Source organism: Barbus barbus, assembly GCF_936440315.1.
Source record: "Barbus barbus genome assembly, chromosome: 26".
Lineage (NCBI taxonomy): Eukaryota > Metazoa > Chordata > Actinopteri > Cypriniformes > Cyprinidae > Barbus > Barbus barbus.
This window is the reverse complement of record NC_136754.1, coordinates 25,080,250-25,102,135: the sequence shown is the minus strand read 5'-3', so window position 1 is coordinate 25,102,135 and position 21,886 is coordinate 25,080,250. Positions and strand designations below refer to the sequence as shown.

The 21,886-nt window shown below is 35.6% G+C and overlaps 1 protein-coding gene across 1 annotated transcript in view; it reads right to left on the bottom strand.

Moving 5' to 3' along the window:
* st6galnac5a (ST6 (alpha-N-acetyl-neuraminyl-2,3-beta-galactosyl-1,3)-N-acetylgalactosaminide alpha-2,6-sialyltransferase 5a) overlaps positions 1-14,038 on the bottom strand; it is a gene marked incomplete at both ends in the record, with an annotated part of 36,868 nt that extends 22,830 nt beyond the window's left edge. Inside the window, 2 exons of the mRNA XM_079380304.1 lie at positions 13,210-13,401; positions 14,024-14,038. Of these exons, the coding sequence (XP_079236430.1) occupies positions 13,210-13,401; positions 14,024-14,038 (207 nt within the window). The remainder of the gene's footprint in view (positions 1-13,209; positions 13,402-14,023) is intronic.
* Between the last annotated feature and the right edge of the window lie 7,848 nt (positions 14,039-21,886).

Below are 21,886 nucleotides of genomic sequence, written 5' to 3'. Positions count from 1 at the left end.
CTATGTAAAATAACAGTTGGTCCTGCTTCTGCTGGCATCCCAGCTAATGTAAAAAGTGAATTAAATCAATAAAGAGCATTAGACAATGTACTGCACAGAACGACCAGCTTCAGGTTTCATATTTTTCTTAATTAATTACATTACAACATTATATACATAACGCTATAGTTATACCACATACACAGTATAAGTCTGGTGTTTTTCAGTAGCTTCAATACATGCTACAATACATGAAATCCCAGATATTTTCTGTTAATAATTGTAACTCAAAGGGTGTTTGGAAAATGAACCATGTCAAAAAAGGTGTATTTAATTAATTGTACAAATTAACTCTTTAACTTTGGCAGCCCAAAATTTTAGGAAGTTATTTTCGGAGTTGTTCTTTAAAATCTTGCAAACAGCAATAAGTTCTATAAAAGTATTATCAAGCCGATCAAAAATCATCATAAAACATGAAAGTAAACAACTCCAGATGAGATGCTTCACAGGATAAGAACCCAAATGCTGCTGGGGCTGTTTTAGGGTGTTTGTGTTTGGCATTCCATATACATGCTGTGTGTGTTTGTGTTTTTGCTGGATGGAATCAGTAAAATTGTGTAACAATAATAACACACCCAGCTCTGAAGGCACATGGTGATACCCATAATGTCAGACAGTATTCATTAGAGATATCCTATCATCTCCATATAAAACACAAGAATACACACATGCTCTGCCAGTCATTAACTTCTCTGCTCTTTATCAGATAATGATAATGATCCTGGGCTTCTGCTGAACTACTGAGACTCTAACCCTGTGTTGATAATGCCTTATTTCTCCATGGGCTGTTGAGCAGATAGCATTTGTTTCACTGGTTGCACACTTGTTTCGAACAAGTCGATCCCCAAATGCTTTTATCACACTCCACATGCAAACATAACCACAGAAAATACAGCCATTTATTGTTGATCATAACTTATGTGCATCTCTGCTTTCACAACCTAGACACCATTGCAGAACTATATAATAAATGATGCATTGTAAAATAAAATTAAATTTTTTACAGAAAATTTTAAAAAATGCCTAACTAGCTAACTGCATGTATTATTACCATAATTTGTTTTATAAATCATTTTTCATTTTTTGTTTTGTTTTTTTTCAAAAGTGCTGTGTAAGTAGTGTACTGTTAAATTATAATATATCAGTTTGTTATATTCTACAGAAAAATATACTTACCAAGACAACACACATTAACTGAAATTATCATCTCAAATACTGTATTCCATTCCTAATATTGCATGTGTAGGATGTGTATGAATATTGCAAAGCAGGATTATTATAATTAATTACAATTAAAACGATAAAACATGTGAACATTTATTTACTTGAAATAAATGTTAACTGAAATAAAAAAATATGAACCTTAATGTACTAAAATGAAAAAAATATATATATCTAAAAACTAAAACTAATAAAAACATAAAATTACATTTAAAATGAAAGCAGAAAATATAAAAACAAAATCTGATTTGTGTTTATTACTGTGCATGTTCATTAGACATTCTTTATAAAAGGCCAGTTTTAAAGAACTTTAAGATGTCCTGTAATAATTCCACCTGTATTAGTTGTTATCAGTGTTATCAGCCACAGCTGCCAGTTTCAAGTTCACCAGGAGAATAAGGCACATTTAGTGCAATTAACCCTGAAGACATTGTTCAATTTAAAAGTGATTAATGCAATATGATTATACTTGGTAATAAAGCCCATTGTCCCTCTATAGGGTTCATTATTGTATGTGATTCACCACTCAGACCGCTCTTTAAACCCCTGACCCCCATAATAGCTCTAAAGAAAGTGTGTTCATATCTATAATAGCTGGCAGATATCAGAAGAAGTCATTAAAGTCCCCAGATCTTGGGGATGCTGTCATAAACGTTCTCCATTCATTTCCCACAATCTTGCTTATCCCTCAGCAACAAAACTGATCCTGAATTACTATGGACTCCCAGCGGGGATCTGCATATGCATAAAAATGAATGATAATACTCTATCTGTACTATAGAGCTTAGGAAGTCTCACACAATGGGCTGTCAAGTGTGTTTGGGACCAAACTATTGTGCAATATTTCAATCTGTCATGTCAGGAGCTGATGAGAGCTGTCAACGGCATCCATCATACTCGCGAAGCCGTGCCATTATTCAGTGTTGAAATGTGGGTAAAACTGTCGAATTCTTCCGGGAATACCACTTTGGTATGAGCGGGCGGAGAGTGTCGGCTGGCTTTCGGATCACTGTGAATTGAGTCCAGTGTGAAAACTAAAGGATAGATTGGTGGTTTGATTAAACCTGCATTGCTTTGAGTCCTCAGGATTATATTAATATTACCGGTTTATCTACAATCTTAAAAATTAAGATTCTTCATTGGCATTTATTAACTTCATTAACATCCACTGAACCTTTTAAAGCGATAGTTCACCCAAAAATGAAAAATCTGTAATCATTTACTCACCCTCAAGTAGTTCCAAACCTGTATGAATTTCTTTGTTCTGCCGAACAAAAAGGAAGATATTTTGAAGAAAGTTTGTAACCAGGCTGTTTTGGGGCACCATTGACTACCATAGTAGAAAAAAACAAATACTATGGAAGTCAATGGTGTCCCAGAACTCTGTTTCCCACATTCTTCAGAATATTTTCCTTTGTGTTCAGCAGAACAAAGATATTCATGCAGGTTTGGAACTACTTGAGGGTGAGTAAATATCCCAGATTTTTCATTTTTGGGTGAACTATCTCTTTAATTGCACAAAAGGTTCTTTATAGTGGAAAATTGTTCTTTAGATTATTGAAATGTTATTTGCACTTAGGAAAAAATGGTTCTTTTTAGAACTGTTTATTAAAATGTTTTTTGGGGTTCTTTTATGGCATCACTGCAAACCCCCATTTTGAAATCTTAATTTCTGAGAGTTAGGAACATATTTTTAAAGTCAAATGAGGGTGTTTTAAAACTATTTCTCATTTGCTTTTTTCGTTCAACTAAGAAAAGCTCATTTGGAGCGACTTCATAGGAATTATTTGACTTGGTGGAGCAATAATAAATTGCTCCATGTGGTTCACGCAATATGTTGCTACTCTCCCGGGAAATGTTATCGGCATACAAACTTATCAAAGCCAGATTACATCGAAAACACAAATAACAGCTTGATCGCTCTTTTCTGAGGCTGAACGACAAACTCATCAATCACCGCTAAATAGCTGCATAATGCCCTGGGCTTCTAGAGTACCACAGGGCAAAAAAATCATTAATATCCAATTCATCTACTGCTTTCCCTTCTACATTTCTCACCAGGAGAATAGCCAGAGGAAGATCAATCCATCTGTTACATCTGTGCACCTTACTGCATAGTGTAGCAGTTTATGGTTTGCAAAATGCCTTTTGAGACTTAACCGGCAAACAACATCCCCTCGAGCTGACGGATCAGAGAAAATAAAAGGTTAAACATGAAAACCATAAAATTATCATTCTGTACCGACAAGTGCTTCCAACATCCTCCTGTTTCCTGTTTTGTACTGAAACATCCAGAAGCAGTTTCCTGACCTAGAATACCCAAATGGCCCATCCATGATATTACATTCATGAAGGAATTCTAGTCTAAACATGTACTGTTTGTAGTGCTTCCCACCAGGTGTTACCAAGAGCGCTTCTGTTCGACATAAAAGGACCTGCCGTGTCTCTATGGCGGAGATGAGCATCCAGCGGCGACCAATCCAGCATAATCATGAAGGACTACTTGGTATGGCCTCAGCTGAAATTACAGAATAATTCAAAAGATACTCAAAGGAAAACCTGAGGGGTGCTTGTCTGTCCAAAAATGTTGGAATCTAAATATTACAAAAATAGTTTGCGGATAAAGCAGCGGTTCAATCCCATGTGTTCAATAGAACAAAATCCGAGAAAAATTGGTCCACAATAAACATGGTTTAGAGTGCATAGATTAAACAATCTGAGAAACTTCATGTTAGGTAGGGAATGCTGGAAGATGCCCTATTTCAAGAAGAGAAAGTTTGTCCGGCAGTCCTGTGAGGTAATTGTAGCCAATGGCATTTCAACATTTTGAGATGACAATGACAATGACATGAGATTTTTTTGAGGCATCTAGGAATTTATTTGGTAAACATCATTCTTTATACATATTTTCATGTCTGAATAAATTTTTTTTAGGTATGCACCAATATTAAAATTCTAGCCGATGCTGCTATGTCATGATATTGGTTGATGACCTTTAAATATGGGTGTTATTGAAATGATACATAATTTGTGTAAAAAATAAATAAGAGAGTGATATGATATATGACACATATAATCTACATGTAAAAATACTGGCAGTATCGGCCAATATCTGATATACAGTATTTAAAATATGAATCGATACTGATAAAAAAATAAAACTGTTATGCCAAAAGAAACAGAAATATTGTAAATATCAGCCACTGTCTGACACATATGAAAATATTAACCAGTACCGATAAATGAAAAAAAAAAAAAAAAAACCTCTAAGCCCAACAGAAACTGACTGTCACGAATCCAGTTTGTGGCCTTCCGTCCGACTACCACAAGAGGTCGCCTCTTCTTCATATTGACTGTCACACCACACAGACTGTTACACATCACAAAAACACTGGACTGGACTGCATTTCCCAGCATCCACTGCACTGATTACACACAGCTGTCACCAATCACACACTCACCTGAAAGCTATTATACACACTATATAACACCCACTCAGAATCTGTTCAGATCGCTGAGTATTGTTCAGCCTTTATCATTGTAATAGCTGATATCCACTTTACGGAGCCTGTCTTAATAGTCATAGTCATAGTCATAGTCATAGTCATAGTCATAGTCATAGTCATAGTCATAGTCTTGCCTGTTATTTTTCCGTGTTTTGATTCTAGCTTGTGTATCTTGGATTTACCCTTTGCCTTGCTGTTTCGGACCCTGTTTGTCCCTGCCTGGATTATCTCTCTCTGCCTTGCCCTGTTGGATATTGTTTGCCGATCGAAGACCTCCACTTGCTCTAGAATTGCTCGTTTGACCTCTTCTATGTCTCTTTGCTGTGAACTGACCACTCCTGTTTTGACCATGCTAATTAATAAAGCTCTGCAGATGGATCCGCACGTTTCCTCTGTTCCTCCTGTAACACCGATATGGTATCTATAAATTATGTATAACGTAGACTAAGCATGTTCCGTACACTTTTCGCTATTCGCCGCACAACAGCGACCATTCCGATGTTGTCGAGAGACAGACAAGCAAGTTTGTGTGATCCTTCTCTGGGGGAATACCCATTATACAGTCCACACTTTGATTGATGTCTTTAGGACCAATAGTTTTTGAGAAAAGTGGGGAAAAGTACCACCTCCGCCAGTGTACGGAAAATGGTAAGGCTTAACGGTGTTCCGTACAGGCTTATAATGATGTTCCGTACAGCGCGCATAACTTGATTTCATCGGCGAAAATGGACATTTAACTGCTCAACTGTGAGCTGTTTATTTATTTTAAATGATGAAAACATCATTAAAATTCATAAAAAAAGATGAGTACCTTTTTATTTGTTTAAAATGTAAGTTAATTGCTGCTTTAATAAAGGACCATGCGAGTTAGGCATGATTGTGTCATGATATTAATTATGGCATGTGAGTTAAGCATCAACCATGTGAAACATTAGTGAATAACATTTCCATATCTCTGAAGACAAGAAGGGCAAACAATTTGCACTGATTTTAAAATAAAAAAAAGATTAACCAATGTGAAAACTTCTAAACATAACGATCAAGATGCGTGTGAGAGTGGCGCTAAGTGGTCATCATCCGCAATCGACGTTTAAAAATTAAAATTTCAAAACATTTATTCAATAAACGGGAACATTTAACCATTTGTGATAACATGATATTCATTTCGTACAGACTGTAGTACTGTGAGAAACATAAATTAAACAGAAATGAACATTTTCGCTGCTCTAGTTGTCTCCCCTCCTAAGCTGCAGTCTTGAAGCGTAACTTTCCCACCGTCCATTTTCAAGTGCAGTGGGCGCACCTAGCAAACTTACTCAAATCTCACTGAAATAAACCGCGGGTGGGTCTCTGTCTTGATTGGAGGCGAAAAATGGAAAAATGACGATTACACAGATATATAGTTTATGTACGACCTGGAAGTATTTATTCAGCGATCGGCGCCAAAACGGCATCTGTACGGAACATCGTTTTGTACGGAACATGGTTAGTCTACGTTACCTAAAAATGTATCCTTTTGAAAGGGAATGCATTTACCATTTTTATGAAATATCCAAGAATTCTCTTGAAAATATGTTCTCATCTCAACTTTCCTTCATTTTAAAGAAGAGATGTTTCTTTAAGGCACAGCTGCAAAAAAACAACCTGTTTAATTGTTCAGGTCAGAGAGGGTGGAAACTTTACAAAGTGTAGCTCAGGGAGAAATTAAAAATAAAAAAAATTAACGTCACCCATTTAACTCTTAGAGTTAGAGGGTCATCCAAATCCATAAACGTATGTAATAGCAAGCAGCACTTACAACTTAAAAACTGTTGATATGCAAATACTTGTAACATTAATTAATGTACTAAGCAGCCACTAGGCCATCATAAAAGTCAAATCAGCTCCGAAAAACAAGCTTTTGGGAAAAACAGAATTTTAGAACCTTATGGAAATGAGGTATCAGGCACATAGTAACATGTGAACTGGCAGATAGTAACTGTAGGGGAATGACTTTCATAACCCTGCCTTCTCAATACCCTCTAAAATTGTGTTCCTGAGGTGTACATATCAGTGTGCATTCAGAGCTCCCCTACTGGTTATGTCCACAGGTTGTGTGTTTTCAGAGTGAGCAGAGAGGATGTTTTCAGCCCTGAGCTGAGAGCGTGCAAATCTGCCATCACTGGAGACATCAGACTGGCTTGCTGAGCTGAGGAAAGACCACTGGGATCTCTCTCAGTCTCTCTCTCTCTCATTCAGCTTCTCTTCCCTCTCCACAGTCGAGAGAAGAACTGACTCTCATCTCGTCCCACACTGGGAGGATTCAAAGGAGCAGTCATCCAGCAAATGAAATGCAGAGAGAGCTCAGCGGAGAGCAGGGGGACCAATCCTATCACCATCCACCTTTCGGAAAATGTTAATTGCAGAGGCTGGGATAAAAACCTTTTTCAAACTGTGATCGGCAAAATTAAATGATCCTTGTACATCTAATATTTGACTGTACTATGTCAACATTACTTTACTACTAGAGGAAACACTGGTGCTGAGTTAAACAAGAATTAATTGTGACCATTAGAGTTGTTGTAACGCACAATTCACTAAAGAAATTAGTGCAATGGCATGAATTACGCCTGCCACAATATCAGGTTTTCATGCCACAATTATTGTGACGAAATAATTCACAATAAAAATGTAATAGCAATACCTATGGACATTTAAATAAAGAATTAATTAATTGTGCTATAAGTCAAATTCATCTTTGACTTGTTTTACATTTTCACGATAAAATAATCACACTCAAAAGACGAGGGAAGTGGAGAGAGAGTTTGTCTCCCACACTAATGAGATTTTTCGGATCGAATTTTAGTTCAAATTTTGATTTTAAATCAAGATAAAAATGATTACTTGTTCTGCATTCAGTTACTTTCCTTTACAGTGGTTTACTTTAGCCCCTCCTAATAAAAATTCCAAAATTAACATCCAAATCAGTCAAAACATGTAACCTGACTGTCATAAAATGCAGTCTACTGTTGGGACAAAATCAGATGTGTATCAGTATGCTGTATCCATGCATTAGGGCTTGAGCCTTCTACACACTGCAAGATTTTAGCAATCCTATAAGATCATTGCAGATCACACTGTGCGACATGGATCTAATAAACTTGGGTACAACATGCATGTAGACTGTACAATAATGACACCTATTGACTCGCTACGACGCGCGTTACTATAGAAGAATAAAACGTTATCAGAACGCGCTAGTGGTAAACAAAAAGCGCATGATGAATCAGAATTTGGCAGTTGTAGTTTTTATGTGAGCTGAAAAAGGCAGTGAAAGAAGAAGGGATAAGAGCTTGAGGTAAGCGGTTTTATGTTTTAGCACTATTGTTGCGTTGATTTCATGTAGCATTTTTATTGGTTGGTCAGTAAACATGGGTCATAGCAGCAAACACACTGTGCGATGATCATGCTGAATTTCTGACACTGTCAGAAAATTATCATAGGCTATCTTTGGTCACAAGACTGTGACAACAGCCATCTTTGAACCTCTCTCTCTGTATGACACAGGAGCACAGATTAGGAGCCACAGAAATCGTCACGATTGTTTCATGATGCCAATCTTTCAAATTGTGCAGTGTGTCTTGGGCTTTAAAGTGACAACAGCCAAATATACCTGCTGCAATCTATGTCATTAATCAAACAACAAAAGAAAAAGAGAAAATCACTCACTGGTCTTGACCAAATGAGTTATACAGTAGGTTTAAAGGGCACCTATTATGCAAAATCCACTTTTACATGGTGTTTGGACTTTAATGTGTCTTGGCAGTGTGTTAACACAACCACCCTACAATAATAAAAATCCACCCACTCCTCATTTCTTTATCCCCTTTAAACCAAGTCAGTCTCACGAGGCCTGCCGTTTTGATTCTCACCACAGTGTGACGTCACATTTTGGAGGGCCGGGCCATTGGGGTTAAAATGGCGTTATAGTGCTTAGCATTTTAACCGCATTTGTGTGCATACATTAAGTATTTTTTAACTGATCAGCGCCATGCTTGTGAAATTAGTTTGCGCCATTCGATGCACGAGATTCATTCGGTAGCGCAGTAGCGTGGCTCGGTCAGTTGACAGGTCAGCGCGAGCTCTGTAACATCGTGCTGTTTTGTCACACTTTCAGTTCATTTGGCTTCCCATATGTACAGCTGAACACTGGTTTTCTCGCACTCAGTTATGTTGCTTCTACCGGCTGTTTATTGCTGTAGATATGCAATGCAGAGAGACATATACACGACAACCTCTTCTGGAGACGGGGAGGAAATATGCAGCTCATTTGCATTTAAAGCCATACACTCTAAAACAGCTATTTTTTAGACACACCCCAAAAATGTATTTTTCCAGCTGTTATAATAAATTATCTGTGGGGTATTTTTGGCTGAAACTTCACAGACACATTCTGGGGACACCCAAGGCCAATATTACATGTTGTAAAAAGGGGCATAATAGGTGCCCTTTAATACAAATCAAAGTGAGTCTAATTCACACAGAGAAGACTATTCTATATTTTATTTTATATTTGATTATGTTGTGATAAAAAAAACTGTAAAGTGCTATACCAGCACAGAAAGCATGTGGTTAAACTGGATTGCAGATTAATGAATCAATCAATCAATCAATTAATAAATCAATCAATCAATTAATGGAGATGGACTTTTGTTGGGGCTGCATACAGTGTGAAAAAGTTGTACAAGTGAATAGTAAATTTTCCTCATATACATCACATACTGAAGATAAAAAGAAATCCTTGGATGTCCACATGAATGCTACAGTACTGATATATCTTTACATTGCCCGTCTCGAATCATAAGATCCAGTCAGTCCTCTCAATTACTAAATCCTCAAAGTGCATATGGATCCAAACCTGTGTGCAACTAATGTGCTGTGTAATGAGGAATTGTAAGAGCTATGGACTATAAAATCATTTTCTATCATTCTTAAAGGAATAGTTCACTGAAAAATTAGCATTCTGTCATTATTAACTCATTATTAACATTCCAGCCCCCTTTTTTTGTAGAATACAAAATTAAATATTTTTCATTGTATGACGGTTTTTACTAACCAAGGGCTGTCAAGCTTCAAAATGACAAAAGGTTTCATACAAATATTTAGTTCAATTTGTATATTTCAAGGTTTTACATGTTTTACTGTACTTCATGTTTTGAAGTTCAAATACACACATATTGTACATGAATGAGGCAAAGATAACAAAGATAACAAATTAAATTATTTAAATTTTTTTTGTCAGAAGAAATTGTTGTTATTTGAGAAGACTCCAGATATATTGCACTATGTGAATAGACAACTTTTTTGTCCTTTTCTGGGTTTTACAGCTCTGGTCATCATTTACTTTCATTGTATGGAACAGAGCAACGTGAACATCTCCTTTGGTGTTCCACTGAAGAAAGTCATATGAGACGAAAATGAAATGAATGTGAGAAGATGACAGCAGAGTTCTTATCTCTTTAAGTTCTGTGAAACAGTAGAATGCACTGGCACACATCTCTTAGCATTTCAAAGAATCCAGCTGGGTTTAAAAGCATTTTAAATAGTATTTCATAATTCTATTTGCGTCCGTGCGCGGTTCTTCCAAACGGAGCCCTTCTTCAAACCACATTAGCAGGCTGTACGTTCTCTAACATGCTCTTGAGAATTGTTTCCTTTGAACTGGCAAGACTGAATTTGGGGCAGTATAATACGCATTCTTTCTATACTGTCAGCCAGACATCACGGATCAAATGATGGACTTTTTAATCCACCCAGATAATCCGATGGCAAACAAAACAATAAGCAGCACTTGGCATCTACTTTAAAGATTAAACCCCTGCCCATTTTAAAGTCTTAAAGCAGCATAAATGCATGTGCACTCCACCATCAGTTATACCACCAACTGCTTTTAAGCAGATTCATGTGCTTTGCTCTCATCTTTGACCTTACTGTCCTGAAAAAATTGGCAAATGTTGAAATTATACATTGCTTTCACACTGCCATCCAACGATCTGATGCAGAATCCTACATTCAGAGCTGAAAGAAACAGACCTCCCAGACATCTAGCGAGGCTCAGACACTTAAATAGTACTTGAAAAGACATGCATTGAATTCTGATCCTCTTCACTTGAGTCATACAGTCAGAAACAAAAGCTGCAACGACATTCATTAAACCACTATATATGATATTGGAATGTTAGTCAAATGTATTTATTAAAAAAATAAAAAATAGAGGAAGAGACATTTCACAAAGGCATTAAGACTCTCAAAGATCATTAAAGATTACAAAACATCTGTTGTCTGCATTGGGTCTTGTTATTGAGAATTATTCCATAAAGACAGCAACAGTTCTCATCCCAACAGCCCAAAATAGCAGCATGCTCAATGCATTTTCAAGGTCAAAGTTTAGAGTGTTTTCTAGTGACTAAATAAAATAAAATAATGCAGAAATGATCAGTCCATATTTAGGTTCTTGCCTACATTGTTTACACATCAGTTTAAATTAATTCATTTTAATTAATAATATATAAAACAACTGCATTATGAAATGAAATCATTCAAGAAATGTCAACTCCAGCCATCAGTTACCTCCCAAAAAACCTTGAGCGTCAGAAGACCAACCCATAGAGAGTCGTCAAAGCAACTCAGCAATCGATCACAGTCATTTGGCTTTGTCAACAGCTCTTCTGTGACTTAAAGTGCACAGCGCCTACCATAACAGTTCATTTTCTATCAGCCCTCATGTGAACAGCAATGGCAGTCACTAGTGGTGGCATCAGACAAGTGGTGTCAAATCTCATTGCAGCAAAATTACTTTGGGTTTATCAATAAGAGCTAGAAGAGGGCAGTGAGGGATTTCGCTCCAGTTGAAGCTGATATTGCTAAAGGCAGGTGAGTATCGAACGGTCCGTCTGCCTGAGCCAGGGGTAAATAGTGATTAATGGGCAATGGAGGAAGGTTTTCGCAAGGAACTGTGAGTGCCTGCAATCCAACTCTTCTCTTCAACCCTGCTCTGCTCAAGCTCATGCAACTCTGTCGATTTCAACAAGAGAAGTGAATTCTGAAGTGAAATGGAAATATCTGTTTTTCACTAAAACTGTTCCAGCTAACCGAAGATGAGATTAGAGAACACAAGCAATGATTTTATCACTTTCCAAACTAATCTGGTTTATTGATTAGCCGTGTCAGCAACTGAATAAGCTTTAAATCTGTCAGAATGGCTCAGGCAGTATTGACTGAACTGGATCCAAGTTTGAAAATAAGCTTTGAGAAATGTGTCTGCCTGTAGTCAGTGGTTACACATTTGAAATGCCACAGTTCAATTTTTAACCACAAGACCTCCATTGTTCAAAAATACATTGAAGTACATTCTATTGAGCTATTGGCCTAGACAAAACTAGTTTTCCCGAAAACTAAAACAAGTCTGAAAAGCACACTGCTATACAAAATTCAAGCTTAAAATAATTATGTTGAATTATGAACATTTGGGGTGCAGGGTGTGGAGAATTTCTCTAAAATCTATTGAACATTGTATAGCAGATGGAAACATTCTGACACAATATTTTCAGTATATTTCTCGCTACTATTTGCCATATATTAACATTTTACAATTTTGTGGCAACTGTGAACAATATCAGGAATTGACTGTGACGTCGCAAAGTGATTAGCTATGTCTTCACCACAGTAATCTCTAGAACATAAACAGATTAATATTATATATGTTTTTAAATCTGAAATTATGTCACCATTCTTGACTTTTGTATGCTGAGTGTTAATATCTGTTCAAACCATTTCCCCTATTATATTAGGACTGTTAGGCACAAAATTGCTACAGTATATAAGTTCAGATTGCAAGTTATGATTAATAACTTATAATTATATTAATCATCACTTATAAATCATAACGCTTATACTGTTTCTCCATGTAATAATGGAACAGATTGTAAAATTGTTACGGGCTAGAATAAATCCTGCAGTTTGGTGTAAAATCCCTAAGCTGGTCTGATTTCACAGTAAAATTGAGAAGATTTTATTGTATTGAAATTATTGTTAAATCTCATATAACTGATATAAAAATGATATATATTTTTAATTTCATTATATATAACATTGAAATTGTATATATATATATATATATATATATAATCTAACATTTATAGATGACAATTAATAAATATTATAGATTTTGAAATTTTAACAATATTGATATTATTATTATTATTAGGATAACACTGTCACAGCTGATATTTCTTTTAAAAGCTCATTCAGATTAAACCAGATAATAACCACCTTGTGGTTGTGAGAAACTTGCCATTTTGTTTCAAAACACAGCAGGATTTTCCATAAGATCACAGAAACGTGCATCACTCCATTGGTTACGGACAATTAACTTCACTTGAATACATAAAGTAGACGCGTTTACCTTGTGCTCAATGATGCTGCTGTATCCCTGCAGTGCTGGAGGCGCGCGGGGCGCACTGGTGGGCTCCACTTTCTCACCTGACGCGCCCTTAGACGCGCTGGATGCTGTAGTGTTATTATTGTAGCTGACGCTGTACACGAACAACAGACTGGTGCACATGGTGATCGCGAGAAACACGGCTACTCCATGACGCTGGAAAACACGAGGGCAAAAGTTCAGAGGACAAGGTCATAAATCATCACCAACTCATGCCCTCAGCGCAATCAATTATAGGATACAAATCACGCTCACATGCTCAAATATTAATTAGTTTAGGAGGTGATAGAACTTGCGGGTTGATACTAAATGCTGATGCCTAAAACTAATGCATCAGATCATGCAATAACGGTTTCGCATCAGCAATATTAAACTAAGTACGATAATTAGGATATATGGTGATCTTATCATAACAAAAATAAAAAAGCGCTAAAAAGCTACCTTATTTAAAACAATGAAATGTATTTAATAGTGCCATACAAAAATAAGAAAATTGCAATGCATAAGAATACACCATATTCTTACTAAATGTTTACAAAATATTTTAAATAGAAAATCACCAAAGCCATGTTCTTTTCTCAAAGCAAAATTTCCTGTGCCCCAAAATTAATTTCCGACAAGTCATTATTCAGGAAAAGGGATTATGTTTTTTATTTTTTATTATTGTCTTTAATCTTCTTTCATTCTGCATGTGAAAGCAACAGAGAGCCGCAGTACTTCAACAACCATGCTGCACAGGAGAGATGCGAGACATTCAAACAGTTTTTACTACAATTACCATCGGTGTCTTCATCCTGAAGCCAGCTGGAATATTCCCGGGAATGTGCGCATGGAGATCCACTTTTTTCCCCAGATTGTTGCTACTTCATCAGATTATGTCGTCATTAAATTGCCTCGCTCCGCTCGCGCTGGGAGATGGCAGTGTGTGTGCCGTGCGCGCGGACTGAACCCATTCTTGAGAGCGGCGAGCACAGAGCGAATGTGAGAACGCGCGGTCCTAAAGAGCACAGGGTTTGAGTGTGAACTCTAAATCAGAGTTTAGGACAAATTTCACACATATAGGCAAGTCATTGGTGAGTGACATGGAAATATAATAAGCATTTGTTATAAGAGGCTAATATATTTGTGCGTAGTGGGTTTTTTTTGTTTGTTTTTGTTTTTTTGCGTAGCTAATGTGTGTACAACTGTACAACTGCAGGAATATTCCAGGTTCAATATAAGTGAAAGGTCAATCTATAGCTCATGCATATTGCACACAAAAATGGTTAGAGCTATAGTTACAATATAAAATGCTTCTTTCATATTTAAATTCCTAATACTTGTCTTTCATTTTCATATGCTGTCCAATTAAATATACTTGAGGCTATAATTTACAAGGTTTTCTTAAATATTTGCCCTCATATTTAATTATAATTTAGATTTAACTTAACATAAATATTAAACCTATCTATCTATTTAATTTTATTTTTGATTTAACTTCTCAGAACAGTTGATGGGGTTGACCATTGCAGAATGTCAAACTTGCAGTGTATGTGACAACTTATAATGATATTTTATAATGGTTTATTCATGCTTCTCTGTTCCCTAAACCTTAAAAACCTTTTCTTTTTTTTTTTTCTTTTTTTGTAGGGCTGTCAATTAATGAAAAAGAAAATCTAATTAATTACATGATGTGCTGATTAATTGATTGCAAATGAATCGCACATCAATTTTGGCTGAGAAATTACCTCCCAGATCATAGCTCACTGTGTTAGATGAGAAAAGCATTGAATAGACATTACAAAAAGTAGCTTTAGAAAGAAGCCTTTTGATTCAACAAAATAATGATAATACATGGGTATTAATTGTTTTTAGGTGGTGGCAAGCCACTGTCTTATGAGTGAGTCTTTCAGTCAGTTTGTTCAAATGGCTGATTCATTCAGATACAAAGCGCCCTGTCTTAATGGCACAATTCACGTGACCATGTTCTGTACTGTACTTCTGCTCCAGCTTCGGTCTACTTAGCTAAATTGGGTATTGGACCACCGCTAATATTGTTTGAAAACTGACATTTCCATTCATTTCAACCAAACAAAATGTGCAGAGGTGCAATGATTGTTCTCTTCAACAGTCAGCTTGGACTGTATTTACTTTTCATCCTTTTCCATCCAGTCACTGAAGTAGTTTTATACTGTAGATCAAAATAATAGATGTTGCTCTAGATAAACTTGTTAAAACTAGATAAGCTTTGTTTTAGACAATAGAAATAAATAACCATATGACACAAAAGCTACTTTTAATATTTTTTATTTGTGTATAATAATTTTATCATATTAATTATTATTAGTAGTAGTAGTAGTAGATATTAATAGTATTTAGTTGTTATTTTTATATTATTCTACCTTTATATATTGTATTATTATTGTTGTTGTTGTTTTTATATTTTATGTATTTTATAGATCTTTACTAATTTATGATTATTAGTTTATATTATTACATATATTATTATATACATTTAATATTATTAGTATTTTCTATTTTGTTGTTTGTTATTAGACTTTTTAAATTATTTCTGTTTTATTATTATTGTTCTTAATGTAGTTGATTTGTTGATTTCATTCTATTCTATTTTAGTTATTTTTGATATTCTATATTCTATTATTATTAATAACAATAATATTAATATTATTTGTTACTTATATATTATATTATTATTTAATTAAACTAATAGTATTAAATATTAATAAACTAATTTATTTGCATTAATTAATATTTTATTATATAATTTTATTCTAATAACATATCTCTTATATTTGTATTATTATTATCATTTACATGTTGTTGTATAATATTATATTATATTATATTATATTATATTATATTATATTATATTATATTATATTATATTATATTATGTTATGTTATGTTATATTATATTATATTACTTTTTTTTTTTACCCATTTCCAACTCACAGGATGGGGTCGGCCTCCTTCCAGCTCCAGCAAGTCACCTGGGAAGCCCCTGATGCTGACCCTCTATGAGGTCGACCCCAAAGAGGGCCAGCACCAGACACTATCCAGACTAAGTTCACACTGGCTCTCAGCACAACACCTACTGAACGCGAGTCAGCAGTCCCACAAGAAGCTGAACTGAACCCCATCCTTCACCCACTGAGCGAAGCCTTCACTATTGATCTTCCCAGTGAATGAGAGAAATAAAGCAGCATCTCGCTACAGTAAGAGTGTTTCACTTGGGCTAAGAGTGAGTGAGAATGTCACACCACCTGACACCATGGGTCATTACCATATAGTATATTGTGTGGAGGAACACCACCTAACACCATCCAAGACAGCAATCCCATGAGAAACTGAACACTGAGAACCATCCATCACCCGCTGAGGTGCTTCATCGAGCTCTGTGATGAGTCAAGCTGCATTGACACGATTAAAATGCCGAAAACCCCTGAATCTCTGTTACTGGTTTCTAATAGGCATTCCTGCTATTATATTATTATATTATTTGAGTTTTTTTTTATCATTATTATGATATATTCTATTATGTATGAATCTATATTACTACTATTACTTCTACTATTACTGTTATTTTTTTTTCCCGTTTTCCATTCACCACACCATGGGACGAATTGGCCTCCTTCCAACAATCCAAGGAGAAGCTGAATACAGAGGCCCATCGGTCACCTACTGTTGACAGCAATTACATCACCAAAAACTACAGTAGCATATCAGTGATACTAAAATAATAATATATTTTGTGAAAAACACATTTAATATATTTGCGCAATTGACCCTTCGCAAAGACCGACCCCCCTTAGTTACTGTTGCGAAGTCTGACAAGCCATGACACTTTCACACCACACATCATGTTCTTACACAGTGAAAAATGCATAATGGAGAAAAGAGGACACTGACAACATGCCGACAGACAAGAGCAAGTATTTTTTAAGAAATTCAAAGAATAAATACAATTTTGTGGCTCTTTAATATGTTGTTACGCCTCAGTTCAAGCGGCATGTGAACTGGATCATCTCTTCCTCTTTATTAGTTATAGCACAAAATAAACATGAATGAACATCAGAAGGTATCTTGTTTCAACTGCAAAAAGACGTCAGTTTACACCATTTGTCAAGTTCAAGTCCACCGATGTAAATCTACTCTCCTGTCTGGTTTGTTTGTCGGACAAAATGGCAGATTCAGCGTTATGAGTGGTCAGATCGCCTGCCAATTAAACTCCCGTCAAAGGGTCAATTGGGAAAACGTCTATACTGTTTAACCCAAAAATGACAATAAAGAGCATGTCTGACATATTAGAAAAGTCTAGATCTGTACATAAACATATGCATGTGAACTGACAGAAGTGGTTTGCAAAAGGCTACAACAGTCATTTCCAGCTGATTTGCCTTAAAAATTTTCAACCCAATCTCATGAGAACACAATTGTTTTACAAGGTGGCAACTTTCTGTGAAATTATATATATATTATATTCATATATATATATATAATTTGAAATTAAGAATATTTTATATATATATATATATATATATATATATTAATGTGACTTGTACAGAAACATGCCATTTTTATAAAAACAAAAAAACACAAGCATGTTATAAATAATACTGATTACCACACAGCCGATTGCTTAAAGTTGTGAGACTAAAATCACAATTGCAACTAGTTGAAGATAGAGGGTCAAAAATGAATGTAGTCATCCAAAATCAGCCATATTCCATATTTATTGATGCCATATAATTGTTATAATCAATGTAGATAGCACCAGTCTTTCTCATGGTAATTTGTTATAGGCTATTATTAAAAACCACACACTAAGTTTACAATCAATCAATCAATCAATCAATCAATCAATCAATCAATCAATCCATTCGTCCATCCATCCAGTTTGGTTATTTAGGTTATATATTTGCTATAATAGATAGCACCAATCTTGAATTATAGCTATTATTATAAACCACACTCTAAGCTTGCAGTAACTAAGATAATGATTATAATAATTTATCATTTAAATTTATCCTTACCATAAATGTTTAATCTATTACACTGGAAAGAAAGAAAGAAAGAAAGAAAGAAAGAAAGAAAGAAAGAAAGAAAGAAAGAAAGAAAGAAAGAAAAGAAAGAAAAGAAAGAAAGAAAGAAAGAAAGAAAGAAAGAAAGAAAGAAAGAAATTACACACTGTTAAAAAATTCTATTGTATAATTTATGGTAAAAAACTGGCAGCTGTGATTGCCAGAGCCAACGCACATCACAAGCAGCTTTTAAATAAAGCTGCTTCATATCTAGAAGGTTCACATTGTTATTCACACAAACACTAAATACCATAATGGTAACATACATGAAACTGAAATAATGCAATAAACATTAATTTAACAACATTAGATGTAACATACAACCCTAATGTTCGAAATGAAGAAGAAACAACAACATCATGTGAAATGTAATGCAGGGAATTCTGCATTATAGGTCTTATTATTTCTGATGAGTTCAACCCAAAGTTTTATGACAGTCAGTAACTGTTGGTGAAAACTATAGACATGAGTGGGTAGTTCCATAAATAAAACCTATCAGTCACACAACTCCCATGATGTTTTTAGCACAATCCACATAAAGCTCTTTACAAAAGGAATATGTCATAGCAGACATGTCAAATATTAGCATCCAGGTATTCAAGTTATTGTATAATGAACTGTTACCACACAAAACTCACTTGACATTAACTTCCTAAACGGAGTTCCCTCACGCCCCCACTTTTTCTACCACCGTCTTATTGAACAGTTCTCGAGTTCTTGACCATAAATTGCAAAGTGGATCTGACTTTATGCCGCTAGCCAAAAGTCTGGCTTTGAGAGACTACCTATAATCCAGGATCCAACTGATAGAACACTGCTCCAGCTGAACTGCAACCTCAATCAATGTTCTGTAACAATTTAGGTAAAATCCTAATGTACTGTAAAGTCTACTGTGTTTTCAAAGCTTATTTAAAAGAAGAAGATCAGATTGTTTGTCTAACCCCATCTGATGCTAGAATGAAGAGGTGTGTGCAAGATAGTTCGCTTTAGATCCTCGCTGATATTAATTTCTGTGAGGACCACTATTCCGAATGAGTTTGCCAAAGCACACCATGCACACAGTGTGTGTGCTCACCTCATCAAAAGGCACATGTGTGGATGTTGCTATGACAGCCACATTATTAGAGAGGGAGAGAGAGCGTGAGGAAGAGGCACAGCGACTGATTTGCTATATGTCGTCAACTGCATAAGATCATGCATATTTCATAATTCTTTCATATTTCAAGTCCCTTTGAGAAGTCATAAAACACAGCAAGGCTTAGAAACACATATGCAATGCTGTGGGATGTTTGTCCAGAAGAAGTAAATGGCTGACAGCACAAACAACTAATATGCTGTGCATGAATTTGATGATAAACCTGCTTATTTCAGATATTGTAATTTTTAGCCGAAAGTCTCATGGTCATGGTCATCATACACTAAACGACTGAGGATCACACACTGCTATACATTTAAGTCCAAATACAACAAACTCACACAGAAACATGTACCTTGTTGCTAGTAGAAAATGAAAATGAAAACAATATGCATTCTATAATCAGCTCAAAATATCAAAATAGCTACAGGGAAAAACTTGGCATCATAAACTAAATGAATGAGTATCACACGCTAGCAGGCCATTCCGAACACTACAAACTCAGAAACATTTGCCTCATTGTGAGTAGACGCAAGACAATTGAAAACAATATTTGTTCTAAAATCAGCTTAAAATATCAAACAACTCTCAAATCTTCCTGCCCATCATACACTATATGGTATTCTCATATTTGTCAAGTCTGACTTTTGGCAACTAGTGTCAACTTGTCCAGGCTGCAAATCTAGCCTCCAAAAAAAAAAAAAAAAAAAAAAAAAATGGACAAAGGTTATAAAGTTTATTCCAGCCTTTAAATGTCAATTTTTTTATGACAGCAAAATTAGTTCCAAATGAAGTCAAAACAGAAAAAAAACATGTCTCCAGGAAACACAGAAGTTGTTTCATTGCTGAATGAATCAGTGTTTTTCAACAGATTGGTTGAATGATTCAATGAATAACTTACTTTACCCATAAGGAGAGTCACAACTGTGAATGCATGTCAGTGGAGGAGACTAAAATCGCTTGTCTGGAATGCACAAACAAGGGCAGCGATACATAAAGTCAGTGACAATTTTCACTGTATTGAACTGTATTGATTTGAGGAACTCTTGAGCAAATATTATAATGTTATCAAAGTGGCCAAATTGTGAAATTTGTATGGGGTATCAGTTTGAAACAATTTTATTCTGTATGGTTATTAGTAACAAATGATTCAATGAAGAGATAAAAACTATCAAATCAAGATTTGAGGTGCACCTGTATAATCTAGGGCTATTTAAAGCTTACACATTAAATTAAGACGAATATTTGGCATTATTATTTGCTTATCCCACCTAGTCAAATATTTCAGTATAACATAATTTAGACTAAAGTAAAGTCGTAAAGTCGTGACGTATTGTCAAGTATGGTGACCCATACTCGAAATTGGTGCTCTGCGTTTAACCCATCCAAGTGCACACACACAGCAGTGAGTAGTGAACAAATGCACACACACACACACACCGTGAACACACACCCGGAGCAGTGGGCAGCCATGCTGCGGCGCCCGGGGAGCAATTGGGGGTTCGGTGCCTTGCTCAAGGGCACCTCAGTCGTGGTATTGAGGGTGGAGAGAGCACTGTACATTCACTCCCCCCACCTACAATCCCTGCCGGCCGGGGACTCGAACCCGCAACCTTTCGATTACGAGTCCGACTCTCTAACCATTAGGCCTCGACTTCCCCCACTAATACTTCCAATAAAATGAGCATATATGTAGCTTTTTTACAAGTCATCAACAGACAGATGGTTTGAGCTAGCACATATCAGTGAAATATTAAAGAGAACCAAATTAAAGATCAAGAAGAACATATAACAGGAAAGTAATAAATTGCACCTGGATCAGAGCCGGAGGGGGTTAAGAGGGCACCAAGGCAACAAAATCTAAATGGGAAATGTGAGACAAAGGCTATTATTTATGTTTCATACAATCTTTTCATTAAAGGAATGGTCATCACTAAGAATCTTTCCTAGAAAAGGTTATCAAAAAATGTGTTACCAAGAAACAGTGTGATGTGAGCCTTGCACAGCACAGCATGTGCTCGGATCCTATAAAAACCTAAAAGGTGTCAGAGTAGAGATTCAAAACGACTCTTTGTGACAACAAGCATATTGACATCCATCTATGAGAGACACGTTAAAAGCTTCAACCTTTTTGGTGTATTATAGCTAGTATTACAGATAATAAGCCCCAATTATGTCAAATAATCATTGATGGGCCTTTTTATGACCCTTTAAAGCATGGTGTGCAAAATGGCACAAAAGAGCTAGCTTGCAAAATCATACAAAGAAATTTGTCCATATCTTCTTGTAGGCACTAAGAGTCAGACAAATGATGTGAAATAATGAAACTGCCAGTGATTTTGTCTCCCTGTGTTTTCACCTAGACCTAAAATCGCTGCTGAACCCCAGCATACTGAATAGAGCTAATTGGGATCCTTGTGAAACT